Source organism: Malus domestica, chromosome 07 (genome assembly GCF_042453785.1).
Source record: "Malus domestica chromosome 07, GDT2T_hap1".
Taxonomy (NCBI): Eukaryota; Viridiplantae; Streptophyta; class Magnoliopsida; order Rosales; family Rosaceae; genus Malus; species Malus domestica.
Window position 1 is genome coordinate 335,639 of NC_091667.1, and position 24,801 is coordinate 360,439.

The 24,801-nt window shown below is 36.4% G+C and overlaps 1 protein-coding gene across 1 annotated transcript; it reads left to right on the forward strand.

Annotated features, from left to right (window-relative positions):
- Nucleotides 1-5,525: 5,525 nt before the first annotated feature.
- LOC103438357 (callose synthase 2) lies at nucleotides 5,526-24,801 on the forward strand. Its single transcript, XM_029104989.2, has 43 exons — nucleotides 5,526-5,958; nucleotides 6,432-6,673; nucleotides 7,517-7,617; nucleotides 7,986-8,107; nucleotides 8,202-8,295; nucleotides 8,398-8,508; nucleotides 8,594-8,710; nucleotides 8,803-8,895; nucleotides 8,995-9,086; nucleotides 9,297-9,423; nucleotides 9,986-10,123; nucleotides 10,204-10,280; nucleotides 10,361-10,454; nucleotides 10,775-10,897; nucleotides 11,017-11,134; nucleotides 11,426-11,760; nucleotides 11,940-11,992; nucleotides 12,080-12,140; nucleotides 14,410-14,491; nucleotides 14,566-14,615; nucleotides 14,697-14,783; nucleotides 15,599-15,739; nucleotides 15,866-15,960; nucleotides 16,047-16,134; nucleotides 16,209-16,369; nucleotides 16,465-16,588; nucleotides 16,677-16,774; nucleotides 16,860-16,992; nucleotides 17,213-17,364; nucleotides 17,974-18,083; nucleotides 18,163-18,288; nucleotides 18,394-18,462; nucleotides 18,573-18,762; nucleotides 19,291-19,450; nucleotides 19,674-19,793; nucleotides 20,513-20,631; nucleotides 20,754-20,837; nucleotides 21,936-22,048; nucleotides 22,128-22,357; nucleotides 22,443-23,237; nucleotides 23,330-23,380; nucleotides 24,056-24,241; nucleotides 24,343-24,801. The coding sequence occupies exons 2-43, from the start codon at nucleotides 6,487-6,489 to the stop codon at nucleotides 24,592-24,594; spliced, it is 5,859 nt and encodes a 1,952-aa protein (XP_028960822.1). The 5' UTR covers nucleotides 5,526-5,958; nucleotides 6,432-6,486; the 3' UTR covers nucleotides 24,595-24,801.

Below are 24,801 nucleotides of genomic sequence, written 5' to 3' on the forward strand. Positions count from 1 at the left end.
GTGTACCTCATTTCTAAATTGGCCAACTGCTGGTGATGCAGGGTCTAATTTAGAGTATACATTATGTACAGCACGTATAAGGGTACCATCATCTCCAACATCGGGTCTGTATTGGTATCGAGGATTCAAATAATATGTTGTTCAAAGAAACACATACTCTAATAAGAGAAATAAAACTTATGCAAATAAAAAAATGAATTGCAAATTATGACATAATTTATACCTGCTGCATGCAAATCGTGGTATAATGTTTTATACCATCGATCTTCAATTATCTTTATGACCCACCTTGCACCATGTTTTCTTTCCAATTCATCCTTCACTACACGCATCAACTCATATACTGCCCCCATAGTACGATACACTTCTGTGTCAACGATCCGTAAAACTTTGTAAAAAGGTTCAAACAGTTGGCACACATGTTCTGATTGAGTCCAGAAAGCATGATCAAGCACTATACTTTCCACCATACGACATGTATTTGAGCGGCTGAAATTGTGGTTGGCCCAATCGTCACTAGTGAATAGTTGCTTCAACCCTGCTTTCTTCTTCAGTAGGCTGTCTAATGCAATATAGTTGGTGGCGAATCGAGTGGTAGCTGGACGAATGATTTCTCCTTTGCAAAATTCACGCATCTTTGCCAACAACCAACCGTGATTGTAAATATAATTTGTGATCGTTCTAGCTCTTTTGACCACAGTAGCAACATTCTCTCTCTTCCCCATTGCCTCAAACATGAGATCAATACAATGTGCTGCACATGATTTCCAAAACACATTATGATGCTTCATTAACTTTTTTCCAGCTTTGACAAATGCAGAACCGTTGTCGGTCACGACTTGGACAACATTATGCTCTCCCACCTCCATGATTACATCCCTCAATAATTTGTAAATATACTTGTAGTTCTTTATATGGTCTGAAGCATCAACAGACTTCAAAAAAATTGTCTTTCCCTTGGAGTATACCATGAAGTTTATGATAGACAATCTGGTCGGCCCAGTCCATCCGTCACACATGATTGTGCAACCATTAGTTTCCCACTTTGACCTCAACTTGTTAACATACTCGCCAATGTCTTTATACTCCATATCCAAATATTTGTTTCTTATCTCATAGGGAGTGGGAGGTTGTACTCCAACACCGGCCTGTTGACATCCCACTACCATATTTTTTAAATGATGTGATGATGCTTTCTCAGCAGGGACATTTTCATAGATAAAGAACTTGCTAATTAGACGCCCAATTCCCTCCTTCACATTACCTCCAGTGAAATAACTCCAAACACTCTTTTTACGTGCTTTGGATGACTTATATAAACTTGGGGCTATTGGTGGTGTTAGTTGTGATTCTCTAAGACTGTCTTCCCGTCTCAGTTGTGCACCACCACTTGTCCCGGAACCTTGTGCTCTATTAGGAATTTTATGAAGGTGTTCTCTTTCTCATGCTGACTGTTTAGAGGCACGTAATGCTTGTTTCAAACTGCGTCGTTCTTCAGGTCCCATGTCATCATCACATTCGTCCTCATCGTCATCATCATCACTGTCAACCGCTTAGCCAATGACTTCTCCTCGTAGCCCAACTCGAATATTTTCCATTCCATGTGTTATCTTTTCCTTCTGCTGTTTTTTATTTTTTAATAATGTGCTGATGAATGCCTTCACTTCTGGGGGGACATTATCGCATCGTTGGACATTTTTTGCTGAATCTAATCCACTAAGATGGTACTTAAGTCGTGTCACTCCGCCACTCTTCATTACCCGACCGCAATATTTGCAAATTGTGCCATGTTTGTTTCCGTCTATTGGGTCTCCATGTTCCCAAGCTGGATCACGTTTAGTAACTCCACTTGACATCTTAAATGTACCTATATTTATTTTTCATGAAAATTAGACAATTATTTTTTGATAAAATAAGAGAACCTAAATAATAAAGTTATTCTATAGAAGAATTAAATACGAAGTAATGAAAATGAATAATCCAATTTAATGAATAATCCAATTTGATAATAATCCAATTTAATGAAGAATAATCCAATTTGATAATAAAACCCAATATTAATGAATAATAATCCAATTTGATAATTAAAAAACCTAATATTAATGAATAATAATCCAATTTGATAAAAAAAATAATCCTAATATAAAACATGGTGATGAATAATAATCCAATTTGATAATAATCCAATTTAATGAATAATCCAATTTAATGAAGAATAATCAAATTTGATAATAAAACCTAATATTAATGAATAATAATCCAATTTGATAATTAAAAAAAACCTAATATTAATGAATAATAATCCAATTTGATAAAAAAAATAATCCTATTATAAAACATGGTGATGAATAATAATCCAATTTGATAATAATCCAATTTAATGAATAATCCAATTTAACGAAGAATAATCAAATTTGATAATAAAACCTAATATTAATGAATAATAATCCAATTTGATAATTTAAAAAAAACCTAATATTAATGAATAATAATCCAATTTGATAAAAAAATAATCCTAATATAAAACATGGTGATGAATAATAATCCAATTTGATAATAATCCAATTTAATGAAGAATAATCCAATTTGATAATAAAACCTAATATTAATGAATAATAATCCAATTTGATAATTAAAAAAAACCTAATATTAATGAATAATAATCCAATTTGATAAAAAAATAATCCTAATATAAAACATGGTGATGAATAATAATCCAATTTGATAATAATCCAATTTAATGAAGAATAATCCAATTTGATAATAAAACCCAATATTAATGAATAATAATCCAATTTGATAATTAAAAAAAACCTAATATTAATGAATAATAATCCAATTTGATAAAAAAAAAATCCTAATATAAAACATGGTGATGAATAATAATCCAATTTGATAATAATCCAATTTAATGAATAATCCAATTTAATGAAGAATAATCAAATTTGATAATAAAACCTAATATTAATGAATAATAATCCAATTTGATAATTAAAAAAAAACCTAATATTAATGAATAATAATCCAATTTGATAAAAAAATAATCCTAATATAAAACATGGTGATGAATAATAATCCAATTTGATAATAATCCAATTTAATGAATAATCCAATTTAATGAAGAATAATCAAATTTGATAATAAAACCTAATATTAATGAATAATAATCCAATTTGATAATTTAAAAAAACCTAATATTAATGAATAATAATCCAATTTGATAAAAAAATAATCCTAATATAAAACATGGTGATGAATAATAATCCAATTTGATAATAATCCAATTTAATGAAGAATAATCCAATTTGATAATAAAACCTAATATTAATGAATAATAATCCAATTTGATAATTAAAAAAAACCTAATATTAATGAATAATAATCCAATTTGATAAAAAAATAATCCTAATATAAAACATGGTGATGAATAATAATCCAATTTGATAATAATCCAATTTAATGAAGAATAATCAAATTTGATAATAAAACCTAATATTAATGAATAATAATTCAATTTGATAATAAAAAACCTATTATTAATGAATAATAATCCAATTTGATAATAAAACCTAATATTAATAAAATAATAAATAACATTAAACATATTAAAATTATCCTAGGGAATAATTATACAACATTACTTAATTACTTAAAAAAATTAACATGTAATTGTTAACATTACTTAATTACTTACAAAAATTAACATGCAAGTATTAATTACTTAAAAAAATTAACATACGAGTCCATACAAATTTATTTGTTGTTGTATAAATTACAATAATATAAATTTAAGTTTGTAAACTTACCTTAAATATGGAACCGTTTGTGTTCAAGCTTTGGAATGGATCTGGAATAGCTTTGAAAATGGTAAGGGAAGAAGAAGAAACGAAAATGCTGAATGCCTCTGATAGTGATACTCCACCTCTGATAAGGCGTGCCGCGTGAAAGAATATAATAGACAATGACACACTGTTCTGCATGTGAAAGAATATAACGGACTCACGCACTCACGAACACGGACACGGTTTCATTATAAAAGCAGTATTATTTGATGTCCATGGTCTGAAACTGCAAAAAGTTATGGACATATTGTGAAATCAGTCAGGCATCTCAGATGAGATGACCCAACCACATCAAAGGGCCACATAAATTTTTTGCAAGTATTGCTAGAATCTAAAACCAAAAAGTAAGAATATTATTGGTGTTACAGCTTTACAGGTTACGAATGTATTATATAATATTTATATGTCTATATACACAGGTCCACAGTCACCTCACACGACACCACACACACACCGACATGACACCACACACGCACACAACCCACGCACACTCACCTCTCACACGCATACGGTCTCTCAGACTCTCTCGAACCTTCTCTCTTCTCTTCTCTGAGTCCCTTCTCCCCCTTCTCCGTTCTCCTACGGGCCACACAACCAACAACAAACACAGATCTCCCAATCCCACCCACGTACGTCTCTCGATCCTTCTCCCCCCACACACACTCACGCACGGAGACCCAATGTCTCTCGATCCTTCTCCCACTCCCACACACACGCACAGAGACCCACATCGGCAGATCGGCTTCTGCTTCTCCCTCGTCGCCGCCGCCGTCGTCTCTCTCCTTTCTCTCTGCGCCGATGGTCCAAGACCCACATACACACATGCACACCCATCATCATCAGCATCCTTCTCCCACTCCCACACACACGCACAGAGACCCACATCGGCAGATCGGCTTCTGCTTCTCCCTCGTCGCCGCCGCCGTCGTCTCTCTCCTTTCTCTCTGCGCCGATGGTCCAAGACCCACATACACACATGCACACCCATCATCATCAGCATTGTCTTTCTCCCTCTCCTTCTCATCTCTGCAACTCAGCGAACTCCGGCGAGGCCGTGCGTGTCGACTCAATTTCTGAACACCTGCGATGATTTCACGGCAAATTTCATATATAAAAATGTTCATCTCGTCTTCTTTTTCATTTTCATACCTAGATCGGAGTCTAGGGTCCTGTTTTACAGTCGGCCGGAGCTTCTACAGCTCCGACGTTCTTCTCCGTTCGGTCAGGGTCCGATATTATCGATAAATTCGATAATATCGCGATATTATCCCGAAAACTAGTTGGATATTGAAAAAAAAAATCGGTACTCCTCAAAACCGATAATATCGGCATTTTGGACCATGGGTGCTTTCGGGGCATGTATGCAATTGCACCGCAAGTCAGTCACACGTATCGCAAGTGCATGCAAAGTTGCAATGCATAGTTCATACGTAGTGCATACACGTGACCCACCTACCCTAGGAAAACTTAATTGGACTTTCCATGTCAGATTGTTCAGTTCCCCAGATTTTCCACCCAACCCGCCAATAGTATCCGGCACATCAGATCGCAGAGAGAGGAGAGAGAAGACAGAGAGAAACTAAAGTAATGACGTGGCACCCTTGACTAGTGATACGTGGGACCCATCCTTGACTTGGAGAGGAGAGAGATATTTTGGGTACGCGATTCTGCCAGCCTTGACTTGGAGTGGAGAGATATTTTGGACATGCATTTCTGCCTTATCTTTGCCGCCCCTGTATGATTGATTATTGGTAGCTAGCGCTTACATAGGCCACTAATCAGAGAAGAGTCTCTGTCTCTCCGTCTCTCAGTCTCTCTGTCAAGGGTGCCATGTGTTTCCCTTAATTTTATTGTTTTTTGGAGACTTGAACGGATCTCCAGGAACTGGTAAAGTGTATACTTGCTTTAAAAAAAAAAGCGCTTTTCTTTCTTCTTTCTTCTTTCTTCGTCCTTCTTGTTCGCTATGGTCCTCTTCCTCCTGAAACTTCCCAGAAGTTACCCACTTCCTCCTCCCTCAGGACCCTCTCATCATATCATATGATCTTTTGCTTCTGTGGCTCCCCAGACAATCTCAGTTGCATCCAAGTAGAAGTAGAAATTGGAACAAAGAACAAAGGTAAATCAAATCAAATCAAATCTTTGATTTCGCAACATACACGCACATACATATCGTTTTCTTGTTTTGGTCTAGTAAGCTTTCTTTTTTCCCTGCAAAGGCAAGGGCAAGGTGGTTCGTTTCCTTTTGTTATCTTTTGTATTTCGATTTCCTTTTGTTTTGCTGCTGCTAAAGAGTAAAAACACGACTTGGATTACATGTTTCATTTTTTGTTCAGGGTTTGGAGTTTTTTATGGAAAGTTGGAAACTTTACAGAAAACAGAGAGTTAAACTGTTCAATTACATTTAGACTCAACTTCATGGTTTCCATGGATTGCAATTTTTGAAATTGTTCTCTGCTTGCCTGAACCCATATTTACTTGGCATCCCAGTTGGGATTTCAGTTCAGTCATACCGATCGTTATGCGATTAGGAAATTATGGGCCTTTCCTCTGCTCCTGATATATGCTTGTGTCATTGATATCAACATGTAGTCAGGGTCAGGTACACAAGTTAGTTTGATTGGTCTTCAGGGCTTAAAGTCTAGAGATGGCATATCGAAGAGGAGGGTTTGAAGGGCAGCCGCAGAGGCGGATTCTGCGCACCCAGACTGCTGGGAGTTTTGGAGAGCCCATGCTGGATAGTGAGGTGGTGCCTTCTTCCCTCGTTGACATTGCTCCTATTCTCCGTGTTGCAAACGAAGTTGAGTCCAGGAATCCAAGAGTTGCCTATCTATGTGAGTTGCACCTTTTTTTTTTCTCAAGTTGGACGCTTGTATTCTATTATCCGTCTTAACAATCGTGCTTGTTTTGGCTTAGGTATCATTAATTCTGATCAATCAGAGCTCATGAAACCAGTTGGATATGTTGTAGTGTGGACTATATTCCCATAGTAACTGTCGATAATTACACACGATTCAAATGTTAGGTTTTGTCCACCGTGAAAGGAATACATGATGAATTTGGTTAATACATGTACCACCTTGTTTTTGATTGATGAGGAATCCCTAACCCAGGCAAACCCCAGGTATGCCACCCATTTTGGGGGGTGGGGGGCATACCTCAGTTACATGGACTGTTGACTTGTTCACTAAACGCCTCTTTTTTCTTTAACTTATTGCTTACAGTGCTCGAGGTTATACTATATACATATCTTATTATTTATTGATGAAAAACTTTCAAAACAGGATCCAGCACTGTGTGATACTCAAGTGGTTTAAATGTTGTTTCACACGCCGCAATGCTGTATCCTGCTAGAGAAATTGATTCTGTGTGTGTGTGTGTGTGTGTGTTTAGGGTAATGTTCTCTTGCTGGATATCTGTCATATTATGTTTTGTGTTGCCAAAGTGTCAATTTTAACTACACATTTAAATCACGTTCCACCTAATTAATAGTCTAAATTGACACAAATATATACACATCTCTTGTTTTTCTAACAGGTGAACTCTCACTCTGTTTTTGCTATTTCCCCCATAAATTTTCTTGATATGACGATGTTTTGATAAACCCAATGGATTTTTTATGTACTTTATTATATGTTTAGGAAACCAATCCATACTAACGTCTATGTTGGAATTAGGTCGGTTCTATGCCTTTGAGAAAGCTCACAGACTAGATCCCACATCTAGTGGACGTGGTGTTCGCCAGTTTAAAACTGCACTTCTTCAGCGTCTAGAAAGGGTAAGCTTTAATTTCCCTTGGTATTTCCAACAAGTTCTTGTTTTCATACATGTGATGTGGTCTTCCAAGGGCATAAAAAACAAGTAGGGTTAAAAACAGAAGAAGAAATGATGAATAAATCATAAATGACAGATTATTGTAAAAAACAGAATTTAAAACATAAGTTGAGGACTGGAAAAAAAAAAGAATTTAAAACATAAGATGAGGGCTGGAAGTTCAAAGTCCACATTGGACATGTTAAGGAATAAGTAGTTTTCTTCTGAAAGAAGTTATTAGTTTCTCGGAAAATATCTGTTTTCTAGTTTTTGCCAAGGATAGTTATTTGGAATTGAGCAGAGATATTACTCTTGTCATTTCCTTATTTTCAGGAAAATGAAACAACACTGGCAGGAAGGGCAAAGAGTGATGCTCGGGAAATGCAGAGTTTTTATAGAGATTACTACAAAAAATACATTCAAGCTTTGCAGAATGCTGCTGATAAAGCAGATCGGTCTGTCTCTAGGAGTAAAGAATTGTTTTTTGTTTGATTGAAGAGTTGTTACTTGTTTTACTTTAGGTTCTTAATCTTCTTTTTGCTTATATAGGGCACAACTTACAAAAGCATACCAAACTGCTGCTGTTTTATTTGAGGTTTTGAAGGCTGTCAATCAGACGGAGGCTGTTGAAGTAGCTGAGGAGGTGATACATAATTTTTCGACCTGTAACTTTTGCATAATACTAATGTTCACTTACACTTGTTTCTTTTGTTGTAAGAATATATCTGTAATTTTTGTAATGTAGATTTTGGAAGCTCATACCAAGGTTGAAGAAAAACAGCAGATATATGTACCTTACAATATTCTTCCTCTTGATCCTGATAGTCAAAATCAGGCGATCATGAGATATCCCGAGGTTTCAACCTGTTCATTTAGTGGAATTTTTTTATTTTATTCATTGGACTACAGGTGATACATTGCCTCTTGTTTTTTGTTGACAGATTCATGCTACTGTTTCTGCACTCCGTAACACCAGGGGTCTACCATGGCCGAAGGCCCACAAAAAGAAAGTAGATGAAGACATTCTAGACTGGCTTCAGGCCATGTTTGGCTTTCAGGTGAGTGACTATTGACTAATCAAACTGAGTGTCATAGATTACTGAGTTTTTCATATTTCATCAGCATCTATGCTCTGCTCATTAATTTGCAGAAAGATAATGTGGCAAATCAAAGGGAACACTTGATTCTGCTGGTTGCTAATGTGCACATACGGCAATTACCGAATCCTGATCAACAACCCAAGGTCTTTATCCTTCTCAGTTCTACCTTATATTTTCACTTTCTGAACTAGTTTTCATCCCCTTCTTACCTTACTCTATATGCCAAATCTTTTTCTGTATAGTTGGATGATCGCGCTTTAACGGATGTGATGAAGAAGCTTTTCAAAAATTACAAAAAGTGGTGTAAATACCTGGATCGGAAAAGTAGCCTTTGGTGAGGAATCCTATTTGAAAAAAGAGTGATTTAGTATAACACTGATGTGTTGTTGTAAATGTTAAGTGGAATTGTGATAGTCTTCTTACAAGCAGCATTAGAATTGCTTTCTTTACTCGGTGCTTATAGTAATCCAATGCAATACTGGGATGTGCTTCTTTCATTTTGTTTCCATTCTATTAACATACAAACATTGTTTTTAACTGGCAGGCTGCCAACTATTCAGCAGGAAGTACAGCAACGAAAATTGCTATACATGGGTTTATATCTTCTTATATGGGGAGAAGCTGCAAATTTGAGATTCATGCCAGAATGCCTTTGCTATATCTATCATCATGTACGCTTTAAGATGTCTTTGTTACCTTGCTTTATAACATACATATTCGTGCAACGCAATTTAAAAATCTTATACTTTACAACGTCTTGTAGGCTTGTAGCATTGTATTCTTACAAAGTATAACATCCTTTTCAATTGGAACAGTGATAAACCTCTAGAAGCTATGTAATCTGTATGTAGGTCATTGAATTATGCTATTTTCATGATATATGTAATTAGAGAGGAAAACTAGTAAGTTACTATGAGTTCTTACATTTTATGTTATCTGCTTGGTTTTTCTGTTAAACAGTTTCATAAGATTCACTGGTTTGGTATTATAGATATGTCAAACCAAATGGCACCATATGTTCTATAGACTAATGAGTTTCAAACAATATATTTTCAGGTTCAAAGTTAATTTATGGGAGAAGTTTGATAATATCATGTTCTGTATTGAATTTATTGATATATATTGCATAAGTTAAATTATTCTTACCATGTAATCATTATTATTCCTGAGCCAAGCCCTAATAATTGGGATAAAGCCTATGTTATGTTTAGCAGTTTTATTTACCCCTTGCAGATGGCATTTGAATTGTATGGAATGCTAGCTGGGAGTGTTAGTCCATTGACAGGTGAGCACATAAAGCCAGCCTATGGTGGTGAAGATGAGGCCTTTTTGTCGAAAGTAGTCACTCCAATATATGATACAATAGCAAAGGTGTTGCTTCTGCTACCTTTACTTGGTTCACTAGAATATCTGCGTCATATCTTGCTAAATTTGTTGTTTGGTCTTTACAGGAGGCTAAAAGGAGCAAAGGAGGAAAATCAAAGCATTCTCAATGGAGAAATTATGACGACTTGAATGAATATTTTTGGTACATTCTTTTCTTTGTTTATGTTGCTTTGACCAATGAAAGACTGTACATTACTAAAACATTTTGGTTTGAAATTGTAGGTCAGTTGATTGTTTTAAGCTAGGCTGGCCTATGCGTGCGGATGCTGATTTCTTTTGCCAGCCTATCGACGATATTCAAGGTGATAGAGATGAGGTAAGCTGTAATTGTGGATACAAAATATTCGTTTTCATTCTCTCCTCGTCGATCATCCCTGGTTTCTGTATATCACTAATGTAACCAGGAAAAACTCAGTTGTGAACTGTAGCAATTTAATCCTAAGTGCCTTGTTATTAGAATACTTTGAAATTAGTCTCTATAGGAAAACTCAAAAGCTTCCACTTTTAATAAATGTTTAAGTAGGAATCAGATTAACCAGGTCAAAACACTTCTTTTAAAATTACTAAAGCTATTTTCTTTCTCATCGTACTCTTCGGTTTTAATGTTTTTCTTTTTTTTGTAATTTATGATTTCAGAGAAAGAAACCATATACTGGGGACCGATGGATTGGCAAAGTAAACTTTGTCGAAATACGCTCATTTTTGCACATTTTCAGAAGTTTTGATAGGATGTGGAGCTTTTATATATTGAGTTTACAGGTAATTTTTATTCTACTATCACCTTCTTTCTCCCCTATGTTTATGTCTATTTTTGTTACCAAACTATGTTTATGTCTGTTTAATCTTAGGACTTATGTGAACGATGTAATTTTCTTTAGGCAATGATCATTGTTGCTTGGAATGGGTCGGGTGACTTAGGTTCCATGTTTGAGGGTGATGTCTTTAAGAAAGTGCTGAGTATCTTCATAACTGCTGCGATATTGAAGCTTGCACAAGGTATAAAAAATCATGTGACTTTGCCATTGCTATTGTTGGTTTATTATTTTTGTTTAGTTTATCAAACAATATACATCCAAATAATTTGAAGCAATAACATAAAATAACTTTTACCTGCAAAATCCAAGATGGAAAAACTATGTGACTAAGTAGAGCAGGAAAAACCACAAAAACGAAGAAAAGAAACAAATAAAACACCATACAAGACTTGATTTTAGAGTTTCATAAGACTCATTCAAGGACCTTCATTTTTTTATTAACGGTTTTTTCATCATTTCATTTTCTTTACAGCTGTTCTTGATTTAATTTTGAGCTGGAAAGCTAGGCAAAGCATGTCAGTCTTTGTCAAGTTAAGATATGTCTTGAAGGCTGTTTCAGCTGCAGCGTGGGTCATTGTTTTACCAGTGACTTACGCATTTAGTTGGAAAGATCCTACTGGATTTGCACGGACCATCAAAACTTGGTTTGGCAATGGTCCAAGTTCAAATTCTTTGTTCATTTTGGCTGTTGTCATCTACTTATCTCCAAACATGCTCTCTGGATTGTTGTTTATGTTCCCATTCATTCGCCGGTTTCTTGAAAGGTCAAACTTAAAGCTTGTGATGCTCATGATGTGGTGGTCTCAGGTATGTGGATGGACCTTATAAGAAAAATTCTATATATCACTTTGTGGGGACTGAGGCAGTAACCACTTGCTTCTGGATATGATACCTCAAATAATTTATTTCCCTGCCATTTAGTTTTTGTTCTCTTATTTTTCCTCTGCATATTGCCTCCTTATAAAACATCATTTGATATCTTGCAGACCCGGCTTTATGTTGGAAGGGGAATGCATGAAAGCTCAATTTCTCTTTTCAAGTAAGCATACGGATTTTGATTTGTCTGTTCTTTCTATGGGAACGGCTTATCTTTCATTGTTACTGACTGTTTTTTTTTTTTTAATAGGTATACCCTTTTTTGGGTTCTCCTGCTTGTATCGAAATTAGCCTTCAGTTACTACGTAGAGGTATATTTCTTTAGTCCATCTTCATCTTTTACAAGCATCCCCACTGCCCTCTAAAAGAAGTATATGATATATGTTACCTTATGTCTGTGTATGTTTAATATTTACTCTGGTGAAATAACATTGACTCTTTCCAATAATTAATGACTTATTTGTTTATATAGGTAATCGGGGGCACAAAAGTAACTTTTTCTTCATCCCTTGACCATAAATCAATGCCTCAACTTCCCACCATAAATTTTGCCTTTCCATCATGTTTTTTATCCCACAATTTCTCGAGGAAGGATTTAAAGTCTATTTGGATATCAGAATACCAATGAACTTGAAAGACGCATAAGAAATGAACTTAGCATATCGTCGCTGATTTTATTATATGTGATCATTTGGCCAATTTGAGTTTTGTCTATGACGTTTGAATAATAGGAGTCTGTTTGAAAATGCTTCAATATTCTTTTCTTAAGTCTTGGGTAAAAGATGAAGACCAGTGTCATATTGGTGGTGGGCAAGACGAAAGTGTTGGATTCTGGGAGGATTGTTGTTGGGAGAACAGCCTTTGAAGTCACTTTTGTTGAGAGTTGTCCCACTTTGGTGGGACAAAGTTTGCTATGTGCTTATATGGTCTTGGGCTACTCCCCATATTGCCAATTGTTTTTATGGTGGAACCTCAATTTCATCATGGTATCAGAGCGGGTTGTCCTTGTGTGAAGCCAAACAGTCACACGCGCTCCATGTCACCTAGTTGTTGTCCACGTGTAGGCTTGAAAATCCGCCACACGTGCGGGGGCGTGTTGAGAGTTGTCCCACATTGTTGAGGGACAAGGTTTGCTGTGTGCTTATATGGTCTTGGCTACTTCCCATATTGCCAATTGGTTTTCCGGTGGAACCTCAATTTCATCAACTTTTCCTCTGGCTTTTAAGGTTATCCAGGTTTCATAGTATAGTCAGTGCCAGGCTTGTATTTATTTCTTTTGCTTCGGGAAGTTAGGATTTTGGATTCAGAAAAAATTTGAATGAAGTTGAGGTAGACCAATTATCAGCCTTGGCTGCCATTTTAAAATGTCCGTTTGTATGCAGGCACAGAGGATTTGAGGTGCTGGTGGTTGGAATCCTCAGGTGACTCCTCCTGCATGTCTTTGTTCAGATTTTAAGTTGATACTTTCCGTCTACCAGCCTTTAGTCCAGCTAGGGAGATTTAGGAAGCAAAAGGTTCCTACAACAACAGCAACAAAGTCTTTTCCCACTAAGTGGGGTTGGCTATATGAATCCTAGAATGCCATTGCGCTTGGTCCTATGTCATGTCTTCCGTTAGATCCAAGTACTCTTAAGTCTTTTCTTAGATTCTCTTCCAAAGTCTTCCTAGGTCTTCCTCTACCCCTGCGGCCCTAGACCTCTGTCATGTAGTCGCATCTTCTAACCGGAGCGTCAGTAGGCCTTCGTTGCACATGTCCAAACCATCGTAACCGATTTTCTCTACTGAGGTGAAAATCTTGGGGTGGCTAGTAGCTCACAAGTAGTGATTGTGCGATTTGGGTTGGGGTGCCCATTTGGTCTACATGGGCCATGAGTTGTTAGTTATGTTTTAATGTCTTAATGATGATGAGTGGTGATGAGTAGTGTTAATTGGGGTGGTGATGGTGATGATGGAGTATATCCATGGGTACCGTGCCCATCCCTACTCACACTAGGGTTAATACATGTGAGTTGCTTCTAAAAAGGAGACCTAATTGTTGTCTCTCTCGTAGTTTGTGTAGCATATGAGAACATCTTTTTGTTCATTGTCCAGTAGCTCTTTGTTTGTGGTATTTATTCAGGGATGCTGAAGTGTGTTGGGTAATAATATCAAATGGGTGCCATTTTGGGTAGAGAGGAAAGAAGACTAGAGTTTATGGGGTTTATGTAGGATGACTATTTGTGGACGATTTGGATGGACAGGAACATGAGGAATTTTAACAATTATAAGGGGGGGGGGGGGGTGGTAGGGGTGGAAGAGCTTTGGGAGAGGGTGAGGTTTCTATCTTCAATTTGGGAAACCGTTTGTTCACAATTCAGGGATCATTTTCTTCCACTATTTTGCTAGATTGGAAGGCAGCTATAGGATAATTTCTTTGTTGAAACTTTTGTAGATGTCTTTTCGTGCGATCATTTTTTTTGGGTTCATGGTCAACTCCTTTTGAGTTTTTCTATTTTATTTTCTGTTAATAAATTTGTTTCCCCTGATGAAAAATTGGTGCAAAATTGGTTGAATAATACCATTTCTTTTTCTTCGTTACAGATTAGGCCTCTTGTAAAACCAACTAAAGATATAATGAGGGCTCGCGTAAAGACCTACCAATGGCATGAGTTCTTCCCTCAAGGTAAATGCACGAGTGATAAAAACTTCCTTGTATTATACAGATGGTTTATGACGACATTACTTAAACCTTTTCAGCCAAGAATAACATTGGTGTGGTGATTTCGCTATGGACTCCCATTGTTCTTGTATGTTACTCTTTATCACATTTTCACATCAGTGTCTATCATTCCCTTGGTTGTGTTCATTTATTTTAATTTTCTCTGTAGGTCTACTTTATGGATACTCAAATTTGGTATGCCATATTTTCCACAATATTCGGAGGTATATACGGTGCATTTCGCCGTCTTGGAGAGGTTGGTGGAGTATTATATTTATATAAATCCTATTCTTTATATTAGATTACATATTGATGAAGCTCAATAAGTCCAGTGTTCTATAGCCCAACCATCTTTATCAATCACTTTGGGGGATTTCATTTGAAATGGAAAAAGAACCTGGATAGTTAGAATGACTTGCTTTCGAGTCATGGTGAATCTACAATGGACTCTCAATGCCTCCATTGGGGGTTTGCTTAAAAGTACTCCAGGTTTATGTACACTTTTTAACTTTTCCCAGTATGATTTCTTAGGATTTAAATTGGAGATATATTAATTGTGTGAGGTTCTTGCCATTTGACAGGAAGAAAACTTCTCTTTCTGCAAAATAGGGAGTATGATCCGCAGTTAGTTTCAGTACCAGCATTTTCAATAGAATATCTTGTACATTGTAGTTCTATTTTCTCTTGTTCTTTTTTATATCGTGGCGATAAATTAAATCTTCAGATTTTAGTTTTGTCTTTTTCAATTGAAGACTGTCTCTTTAATTGTTGTAGTCCCACGTAAACCTATGCATCTGTGTTTATAGGTCTAAAGTAGATGATTCGGATTATGGAACTATTTTTTCCAAAAGAAAACTTGCGTTCCGTCCTTCTCTGGAACATGGTTAAAAGCATGAAATACTTTCTTTTTCTTTAATAATTTATTTGCTAAATTGAATTTAGCATGAATTTGTCTATAAACTCTAGACTAAGAAGTACAATATGGTCATCTGCTTCATGCTTTTTTTGGGGGCGCTAATTGTAGGTTTTTGGGACTTAAAAAACCTTACCAGATGTTTCTCTTTCTTTCAGATTCGAACGCTGGGAATGTTGCGGTCTCGATTTGAATCACTGCCAGGTGCTTTTAATAGTTTTTTGATTCCAGTGGAAAGGAATGAGCAGACTAAAAAGAAGGGAATACTAAAAGCCACTTTCTCTCGCAAGTTTGATAAGGTTTGATCACTGTTCTGCATTAGAAGCCACCAATATTGATATGATCTTCAATACAGAAATTGGTGTCTTTCTCTGTTAATCTCTGAAAGAACATTCGAGTCATTGTATCTTTTCTGGCTGTTTCAGACCCCATCTAGTAAAGAAAAGGAAGCAGCAAAGTTTGCACAGATGTGGAACGAAATAATTAGCAGTTTCAGAGAAGAGGATCTGATTAGTGATAGGTAAATAATGTGCCACGTAAGGAACTGCATTCTTTAACTCTTTGGATAAAACAGTTGGAGTTAGAATACTTGTATTTGTTTTGCAGGGAAATGAACTTGTTGCTCGTTCCATATGGGGCTGACCCAGATTTAGTAGACCTAATCCAGTGGCCTCCTTTTCTGCTTGCTAGCAAGGTCTATATTATGAAATTTTTTCCACTAGTCTTGCCAAGACCAATAAATGTACTGACTTTGCAGTAATTCTATAGATCCCGATAGCACTGGACATGGCAAAAGACAGCAAAGATAAAGACCGTGAGCTGAAAAAGAGAATGAGTACTGACAATTATATGCGCTGTGCTATTCACGAATGCTATCTCTCGTTTAGAAGTATTATTAACTTTTTGGTCCTTGGAGATCGTGAAAAGAAGTGAGTAAAATATTAGTTGAATTAGAACTGAAATAATAGAAAACTTAGCTTCATCTGCCAGATTGTGTTATCTTCCTGATGTTTCCTTTGTCCAGGGATATAAATGAAATCTTCGCCATAGTTGACGATCATATTGAAAAGGGAAACCTGACAACAGAGTTCAATATGAGTGCTCTTCCAAGTCTCCATGAACAATTTGTCAAGTTAATTGAATATCTGGTATTCTTCTTTGACAATAAACTCTCATATATCTGTTGATTAACCTAGGTAGTAGCTAGTCCCAACCATATCTTTCTGATGAATACAGATGGAAAACAAAAAGGAGGACAAGGACCAGGTTGTAATTGTCTTGCTCAACATGTTAGAGGTTGTGACAAGAGACATAATGGAGGATGAAAGTCCCAAGTAAATGAGTTCTATCCCAATATCTCGAATATGTAAATATTTTGATATTCCCCTCAATCCTCCCTTATATTTCTTTTTCATGCAGCTTGCTAGAGTCGAGTGATGGATTACATGGAAAAGATGAGGGAATGACACCCCTTGATCAACGGGATACATATTTTGGTGCACTGAGGTTCCCAGTCCCAGTGACTGCAAAAACAGGAGCTTGGAAAGAAAAGGTAATGTTTCCTTGAGAAAATTATGATTTCAGTGCTAGTTGTAGGATTAGCTGCAAACGCCTTGTCGTGGCCCAGAATATTCATGCTTTTTATGTTTATAGGACGAGCCCTTCTAGTGCAGGCCTTTCCTATCTGGTTTCTCAGTCTGAAGTTTTTTTGTTCATATCTTCTTATTTTCGTATCTTTTCTCTCTCCTAATTGAGTCCATCATCTTCTGCAGATCAGAAGGCTACATCTATTACTTACAGAGAAAGAGTCTGCTATGGATGTCCCATCCAACTTGGAAGCAAGAAGGCGCATTTCTTTCTTCTCCAACTCGTTGTTTATGGACATGCCTCCTGCACCCAAAGTTCGAAATATGCTTTCCTTCTCGTATGTTCTCTTCAATTTAGACTTTCTTTCATTATTATTTCATTTTTACTTTCACAGGTGACCGGTAGTGTCAATTATTGTCATGGACATAGGATAATTTTTCTTTATTATTTTCTCAAGCTGAGGCTGTAATTATCAGCCAGGTGTTGACACAGGATATGAGAAGTGGATAACTTTTTGCATTAAACCAGTCCGAACAACTAAACCGTTTGCGGAAGCGTAGACAACTCATAGATTTAGCATCTTCGCTACACCATTGTGTGACTGTTCAGACAAGAATAGAAATTACCAAATTGAACTGCAATTGACTTAGTAACACTAAAGTTCTCCAATGACCATGTATGCTCTAAGATATGCGTCATATAATGTGTATAAAATACTGTTAGCTAATCAGAATAAACACCGCTCAATCGATTTTCATCTTACACAATTGCATATAATCTTTCAAGTGCAATAATCTAATAAGTTTGGGAGATATCTTTTCTTTCAACCACTTCTTGGTATTTATAAGTTGTAAAAAAATAGTATGGCAGATCACTTTATCCTTTTTGGGGAGTAAATTATTTTGGTAGCTACATATTGCCTGACATGGTTTTGATTACTTCGTAGGGTTTTGACACCATACTATTCAGAAGACGTTCTTTTCTCCAAAAAACATCTGGAATGGCAGAACGAAGATGGTGTCTCTATCCTTTTCTACTTGCAGAAGATCTTTCCAGGTTAGTTGTTTTCTGTTTATTGTTTTGCCTTTTGTCTCAATTTCTTCTTTTATATTTATCAATCCATGATTGGTTACAGATGAATGGACTAACTTTCTTGAGCGGGTCAAGTGTGAAAATGAAGAAGAACTCACAGAAAACGATGAATTGGAAGAGAAACTCCGTCTATGGGCATCCTATCGAGGCCAAACATTGACCAAAACTGGTATAAGAAAAACGCAGATCTCTCTCCCTCTCTTTGAAACTTGATTGATGTGTTATTTTACATTTATACGATTTGAGTTGTCTTCTCCTATTCTTTCAATTATAGTACGGGGTATGATGTATTACCGCAAAGCTTTGGAACTTCAGGCCTTCCTTGATATGGCAAAAGATGAAGGTAATCAAGTTTAGTTTGTATTGTAAATTTGTAATTACCAATTACCAATTACCATATCTCTTGTACGGTTAAGTTTTGAAATGCTGATTTCAAAATTTCCTCATTATTAGAGCTAATGGAAGGCTATAAGGCTGCTGAATCAACTATTGAGGAACACTCAAAAGCAGAAAGGTCACTTTTGGCACAATGTCAGGCAGTGGTTGATATGAAATTCTCATATGTTGTGTCATGCCAACAATATGGAATTCACAAGCGATCTGGAGATGCTCGTTCCAAGGACATTTTGAAACTTATGGCAACGTATGTTCTTTAGTATCTAGTTAATTAGTTTTTTATGTCTGTGAAATGTATACTGAATTGCTAATAGTGTAGTCTAATAGATTAAGCAAACATCAAGTTTTTGTGCGAAGTAGTTATATTATGCCAGGCCTTTTTACCCAAGGTCAAAGCTTTAAGTGGTTTACAAATTTAAAAAGAAGGTCCTAACTATTTTACAAGAAAAATATTATTTGAGGGTAAAATTGTTAGCGGACGCATAATTAATAGAACAAAAGAAAAAAGGAATGTATTTGTATCCTGTTATTTGATAAAATTTGTTGGTTACTGTGGTCCCTAATTTCAGCAGTTACTGTATGGTTAACGCCCTCAGGTCCTACTTTTGCTCCTCCTAATTGCTAGGAAAGAGAATGTTGTGTTTTAATTTTCAATGTGATGACATTCTAAGTTAAAAGACACTTTTCTGTCACGAAAGCACAAGGTGGTCTTTGTAGAGTTTTGTTACTTATAGAAGCAGTCATGATTTATATCGCTTAATTTTCCCTCTTGCAGTTATCCATCTCTTCGAGTAGCTTACATTGATGAGGTAGAGAAAACTAGTGAAGATAAATCCAAAAAGAATGTTTGGAAGGTCTACTATTCGGCTCTTGTAAAGGCGGCTCCTCCAACTAAGTCAGTTGATTCTTCTGATCCAGTTCAAAGGTTGGACCAGGTAATAATTTGAGTAATATTTAATATTGGATAGTGGCAGTACTTTTCTATAGAAATTTGAGACCTTTGTGGCAGAGCCTCGTAGACCTGTAAGAGATTCATGGCGGTCTCCTCCTAGTAATTTTTGTTCTAAGCAAATCCAGCATAGGGAACTCTAACATGGCAAATACATGTTCTGTACATGAACAATGCTTTATAATGTATTACCTAATCTTCTTTTACAGGATATTTATCGGATAAAGCTTCCTGGACCTGCAATATTGGGAGGGGGAAAGCCAGAAAATCAAAACCACGCCATCATTTTCACACGTGGGGAAGGCTTGCAAACCATAGATATGAACCAGGTACACACACGCACACACAAAAGATCATATGTACATGCTTTGTGTTGAAAATAGAGAATGAGAAGGGTTTGGTTAAACTATACTTCTCCAATATTGAGGGTAGCTGTAAAAGGGATTAGAAAATGCAAAGTACAAATTACATCAAATCAGACTTTTCTAGAATATTATATCAATCCTAGTAACCTTCCTATAATTGAGTTAATCTTGTTTAACCAAGCTAAAACTTCTTCCCCTTTTTGTGTGCGTGATAGAACGAATATACTATTTGTTAACATAAAGTAGAGTAAAAATGATGGCCTACTGGTGTCATCTAGAGGAAGGGGAAATGAAAAATGTGGATGAAATAGAGCCACAAGGGTTAACCCAGAGGTGAGGGTTGGGAGGGTGACGGTAGGACTAGGATAGGTCCAGGGTTCAAAACCCTCCAACGTAAATAAAAAAAAAAAGGGGGAGGTGGATGAATTTTTCTATTGCAGGGATTGGACATTGTAAGTGGTTTCAAGATTCTTTTACCTGTTTCAATCCTCACGTTTATAGTAGCTAGAACGTTGTGTGAAGTCACTAGGTTTTTTTCGGGAAAGAAAGTTTGATACGAGATAGACAGTCACACTGAAATAAGGCATTGACCTCGTTTGCTGTATAGGTATGAACTCTGTCTGCTTGGACTTCTTGGAAACTCTGTCTCCTAACCTAACGACATTGTTGTATTTATCCAACAGGATAATTACTTAGAAGAAGCATTCAAAATGAGGAACCTACTGCAAGAATTTCTTGTGAAGCATGATGGTGTTAGATTTCCGACAATACTTGGACTTAGGGAGCATATTTTCACTGGCAGGTATATGCTGTGTTGTGGCTCTGGAGCAGGATTTCCAATGCAACAATAATTAAAAATCCATAGATTCTTTGATCTTTGGTGCGCATGCGTGTGGCTTAGCATCTCTTCTGTTAATTTTGCAGTGTTTCATCTCTTGCATGGTTTATGTCAAATCAAGAGACTTGTTTTGTAACTATTGGGCAGAGATTGCTTGCTAACCCTCTGAGGTAAGAGTATTGAATTTGGATTAGTTTCTGTTTTCAAAATTTCTGGTATACTATTTGAAAATGTAAACTTTATTCCGCATCCAAATGAGATTTAGATGTCATAATGTGCTACCTGTTTGTTCGATATAAGTCTCATACCAACTGTGATTTTATGCAGACTGCATGTTTTTCATATCCAACATGCATTCAAATTCTTATTAGTTAATTTGTATGAGGTCGCGGACGATATTTGTTTACTTTTTTGGTTTAATAAGAACGGTTATATTTATTTTCAGTCAAAAGTACAACATGGATTTTTTTTTCTTGATTATTCCTGCTTTATTGTTTTTGTTGAATTTAGTCCACTCTCAGCAGGTTAAAATATGTGAGGATGTGAAGAACGTCCCACATCGGAAAGTTAAGAAACCTTGCATGGGCTTACAAGGAATTGGGATACTCCACCCATTGCCAATTGTTTTCGGGTGGAACCTCAACTTCCTTTTTGGTATCAAAGCCAAGTTTTTTTCCGCTTGTGATGCTCAACTGCCGCATGTGCTTCATCTCACCTAATTAAATTTGATGTGTTAGGCTAGAAATTTCTCCACACATGAGGGGGCGTGTGAGGATGTGAAGGCACATCGGAAAGCTAAGAAGCCTTGGGCAGCTTAGGAGTTGGCCTGCTAACCCCTCCCCACCACACACACACACACACAAAACTGGGCCACATTACTGAATGTGTAAACCAAAGTTCACTTGTAACATTACTAGTTACCTTGCTTGAACAACCAAGTTATTAAAACATAAAGGAAACATGGAGAAACTTATGTTTAGTAATGATCAATTACTAATTCATGTTTTCTATTAAACTCATAACCCAATATTAGTTGGATTTTTTAAATTTTTTTGAGGTAAAATATTAGTTGGAATTAAGTGTACGCAAAAAATTGATATAGAGATTGATTTTGTGAACTACGCAAGTGTATGATGTTAGATATTGTTTATTTTTGTTGTGCTTTTCTTGAAGTTTTTCCAGAAACACAATTCACACCTTTTCAGCTACCATATGTTTTCTTGTCTAGTTGAAGTCTGCTGACTCCATAATTGTTGTTGCTCGTTCAGAGTTCGATTCCACTATGGTCACCCAGATGTATTTGATCGACTGTTTCATCTGACTAGAGGAGGTGTCAGCAAAGCTTCCCAAGTCATCAACTTAAGCGAGGACATATTTGCAGGCATTCTTATTGCTTTGTTCAAGACTCCCCCGCCCCCAAGAATGACAGTAAACCAATTTAACATATTTGCTATCTGCAGGTTTCAATTCTACATTACGCGAAGGTAGTGTCACTCATCATGAATATATACAAGTAGGTAAGGGACGAGATGTTGGCCTCAACCAGATCTCAATTTTTGAGGCAAAAATAGCTAATGGGAATGGCGAACAGACACTGAGTCGTGACATCTATAGGCTTGGACATCGATTTGATTTCTTTAGAATGTTATCCTGCTATGTCACCACAATTGGTTTCTATTTCAGCACTTTAGTACGTACATGTCTACCTCTTTCTTCAATTAATAATGTAATCTCCCTTTCCCGTTATCTCAAATGTTTTATTTCTGGTTTGACAGTTGACTGTGCTTACGGTCTATGTGTTTCTCTACGGTCGCCTTTATCTTGTTGTCAGCGGACTTGAAAAAGGGCTGAGCACTCAGCGAGGCATTCGAAACAATAAGCCTCTTCAAGTAGCTCTTGCTTCTCAGTCTGTTGTGCAAATTGGATTTTTGATGGCCTTGCCTATGGTTATGGAAATTGGTTTGGAAAAGGGGTTCCGCACTGCACTTAGCGATTTTGTATTGATGCAATTACAATTGGCCCCGGTGTTTTTCACATTTTCTCTTGGTACAAAGACCCACTATTATGGAAAGACTTTGCTTCATGGAGGTGCAGAATACAGAGGAACGGGTCGTAGCTTTGTAGTGTTCCATGCCAAATTTGCTGATAACTATAGACTCTACTCTAGAAGTCACTTTGTCAAGGGCATTGAGTTACTGATTCTGCTTGTTGTGTACCACCTATTTGGTCGTTCATATAAAAGTGGAGTTGTATATATCCTCATTACAATACAGATATGGTTCATGGTTGGAACATGGCTTTTTGCTCCTTTCCTCTTCAATCCATCTGGGTTTGAGTGGCAAAAGATCGTCGATGACTGGACAGATTGGAAAAAGTGGATAAACAATCATGGAGGGATCGGTGTATCACCTGAAAAAAGTTGGGAATCCTGGTGGGAAAAAGAACATGAGCATCTTCTTTACTCTGGGGTGCGTGGTATCGTTGCTGAGATATTATTAGCATTGCGCTTTTTCATTTACCAGTATGGGCTTGTTTATCACCTTAACATCACAAACAACAAAAGTTTCCTGGTATATCATTTCTTGACCTTTATATATGCATTCCCAATAACTGTTTTATTCATAATACGGGTGTATTAATTTACTTTTCACTGCACGTGCAGGTATATGGTGTTTCGTGGCTTGTTATCATTTTGATTTTGTGTCTGATGAAGGTGTGTAGTAAAATTTCTGGACTCCTAACATATATCTCGAAGCGAAGCTGTATTTCCTTGTTTATAGATTTATATTTATTGCAGCATTATATGATGTCAGTCATGAGTTGTTTTAGGGGTAGAACTTACCATATAGAGAAGCTTTCTTCTTTATTGCACTGAGAAGAAACTGAGGCTTTTTGCATTTGCTTTGGGTTTGAAAATTCAAAATCTGTCTTTTGAGAAGTTAAGGAAATATTTCTGTCAATACCAACAGCAAAATGGTTCACATGTTTGCTTCCGTGTACTTTCAGAGAAAAAGTTCAGCTGACTTTTTTTGTACTTTCAAATACAGCATTAAACAACAGAACTTTTTTTAACAGAGTTCGTGGATTGGAGCATGAAGTTTTGCTGGAAAATTATTTCTTCTGCCTACCAGTGCACGTACTTTAGAGATTTTTATGCATGAAAAATTTAGACAACCGCTTATTTAAATAAAGATTCTTGGTGTTAACGTACTGTTCGTAGAAGCCAAATGCTTATACAGGGATTATGAGTCAATATAGTGGTGTACGTTATGTTAAAATGTGCATATTTGCATGCAAGGAAAAATATGCTTGGGTTTTACCAACTGTTTTGTTTGGGCAGACTGATAACGAAAAGTAAATATGTTTGCCTCTTGGATTTTATTTTCAGGCTGTGTCTGCTGGAAGGCGACGATTAAGTGCAGATTATCAGCTTTTGTTTCGACTGGTTAAGGGATTTATATTTATTACATTTTTAGCTATATTCGTTACCTTGATAGTGCTCCCTCATATGACGCTTCGGGATGTCGTAGTGTGCATTCTTGCCTTCATGCCAACTGGTTGGGGATTGCTTTTGGTCAGTAAATTGTTTTTATCAGTTTCTGTCTACTCTTTTGCAAATTTATTCTTTCCTGTTTTCTTTAAATAATTCCATATTTTGTGGTTTTGTTTTTACAGATTGCGCAAGCTTGTAAGCCGGTAATTAAACGAGCAGGGTTTTGGGGATCAGTTGAAACACTTGCTCGTGGTTATGAAATAATCATGGGGTTGCTTCTTTTTACCCCGGTTGCATTCTTGGCTTGGTTTCCGTTTGTTTCCGAATTCCAGACGCGAATGCTTTTCAACCAAGCATTCAGTAGAGGTTTACAGATCTCGCGTATTCTTGGAGGACAAAGGAAGGGCCCTCACTCCTCCAACAATAATGAATAGTCGATCCTGATTCCCAAGGGATGGCCTTATTTATCTCTCAATGTAAATAGCACCATTGCTTGCTCAAATGGATGGCTCTCTTTATAATTTTGTTTTCTTGGAAACATTAGAATATATGTAATTGAAAAACACAGGTAAATGTATATTATTAAGGTTTGAAGCTTGACAATGTTTATTTGTAATAGAAAAAGAAATCATTTGATAAAA

Excerpts from the sequence above, each read along its gene's own strand:
- LOC103438357 (XM_029104989.2), top strand. The coding sequence starts at position 6,487 with ATGGCATATCGAAGAGGAGGGTTTGAAGGGCAGCCGCAGAGGCGGATT. Across the intron at positions 8,896-8,994 it reads ATCCTGATCAACAACCCAAG|TTGGATGATCGCGCTTTAAC; the intron begins GTCTTTATCCTT and ends TTTTCTGTATAG. Across the intron at positions 18,084-18,162 it reads CTTGCAGAAGATCTTTCCAG|ATGAATGGACTAACTTTCTT; the intron begins GTTAGTTGTTTT and ends GATTGGTTACAG.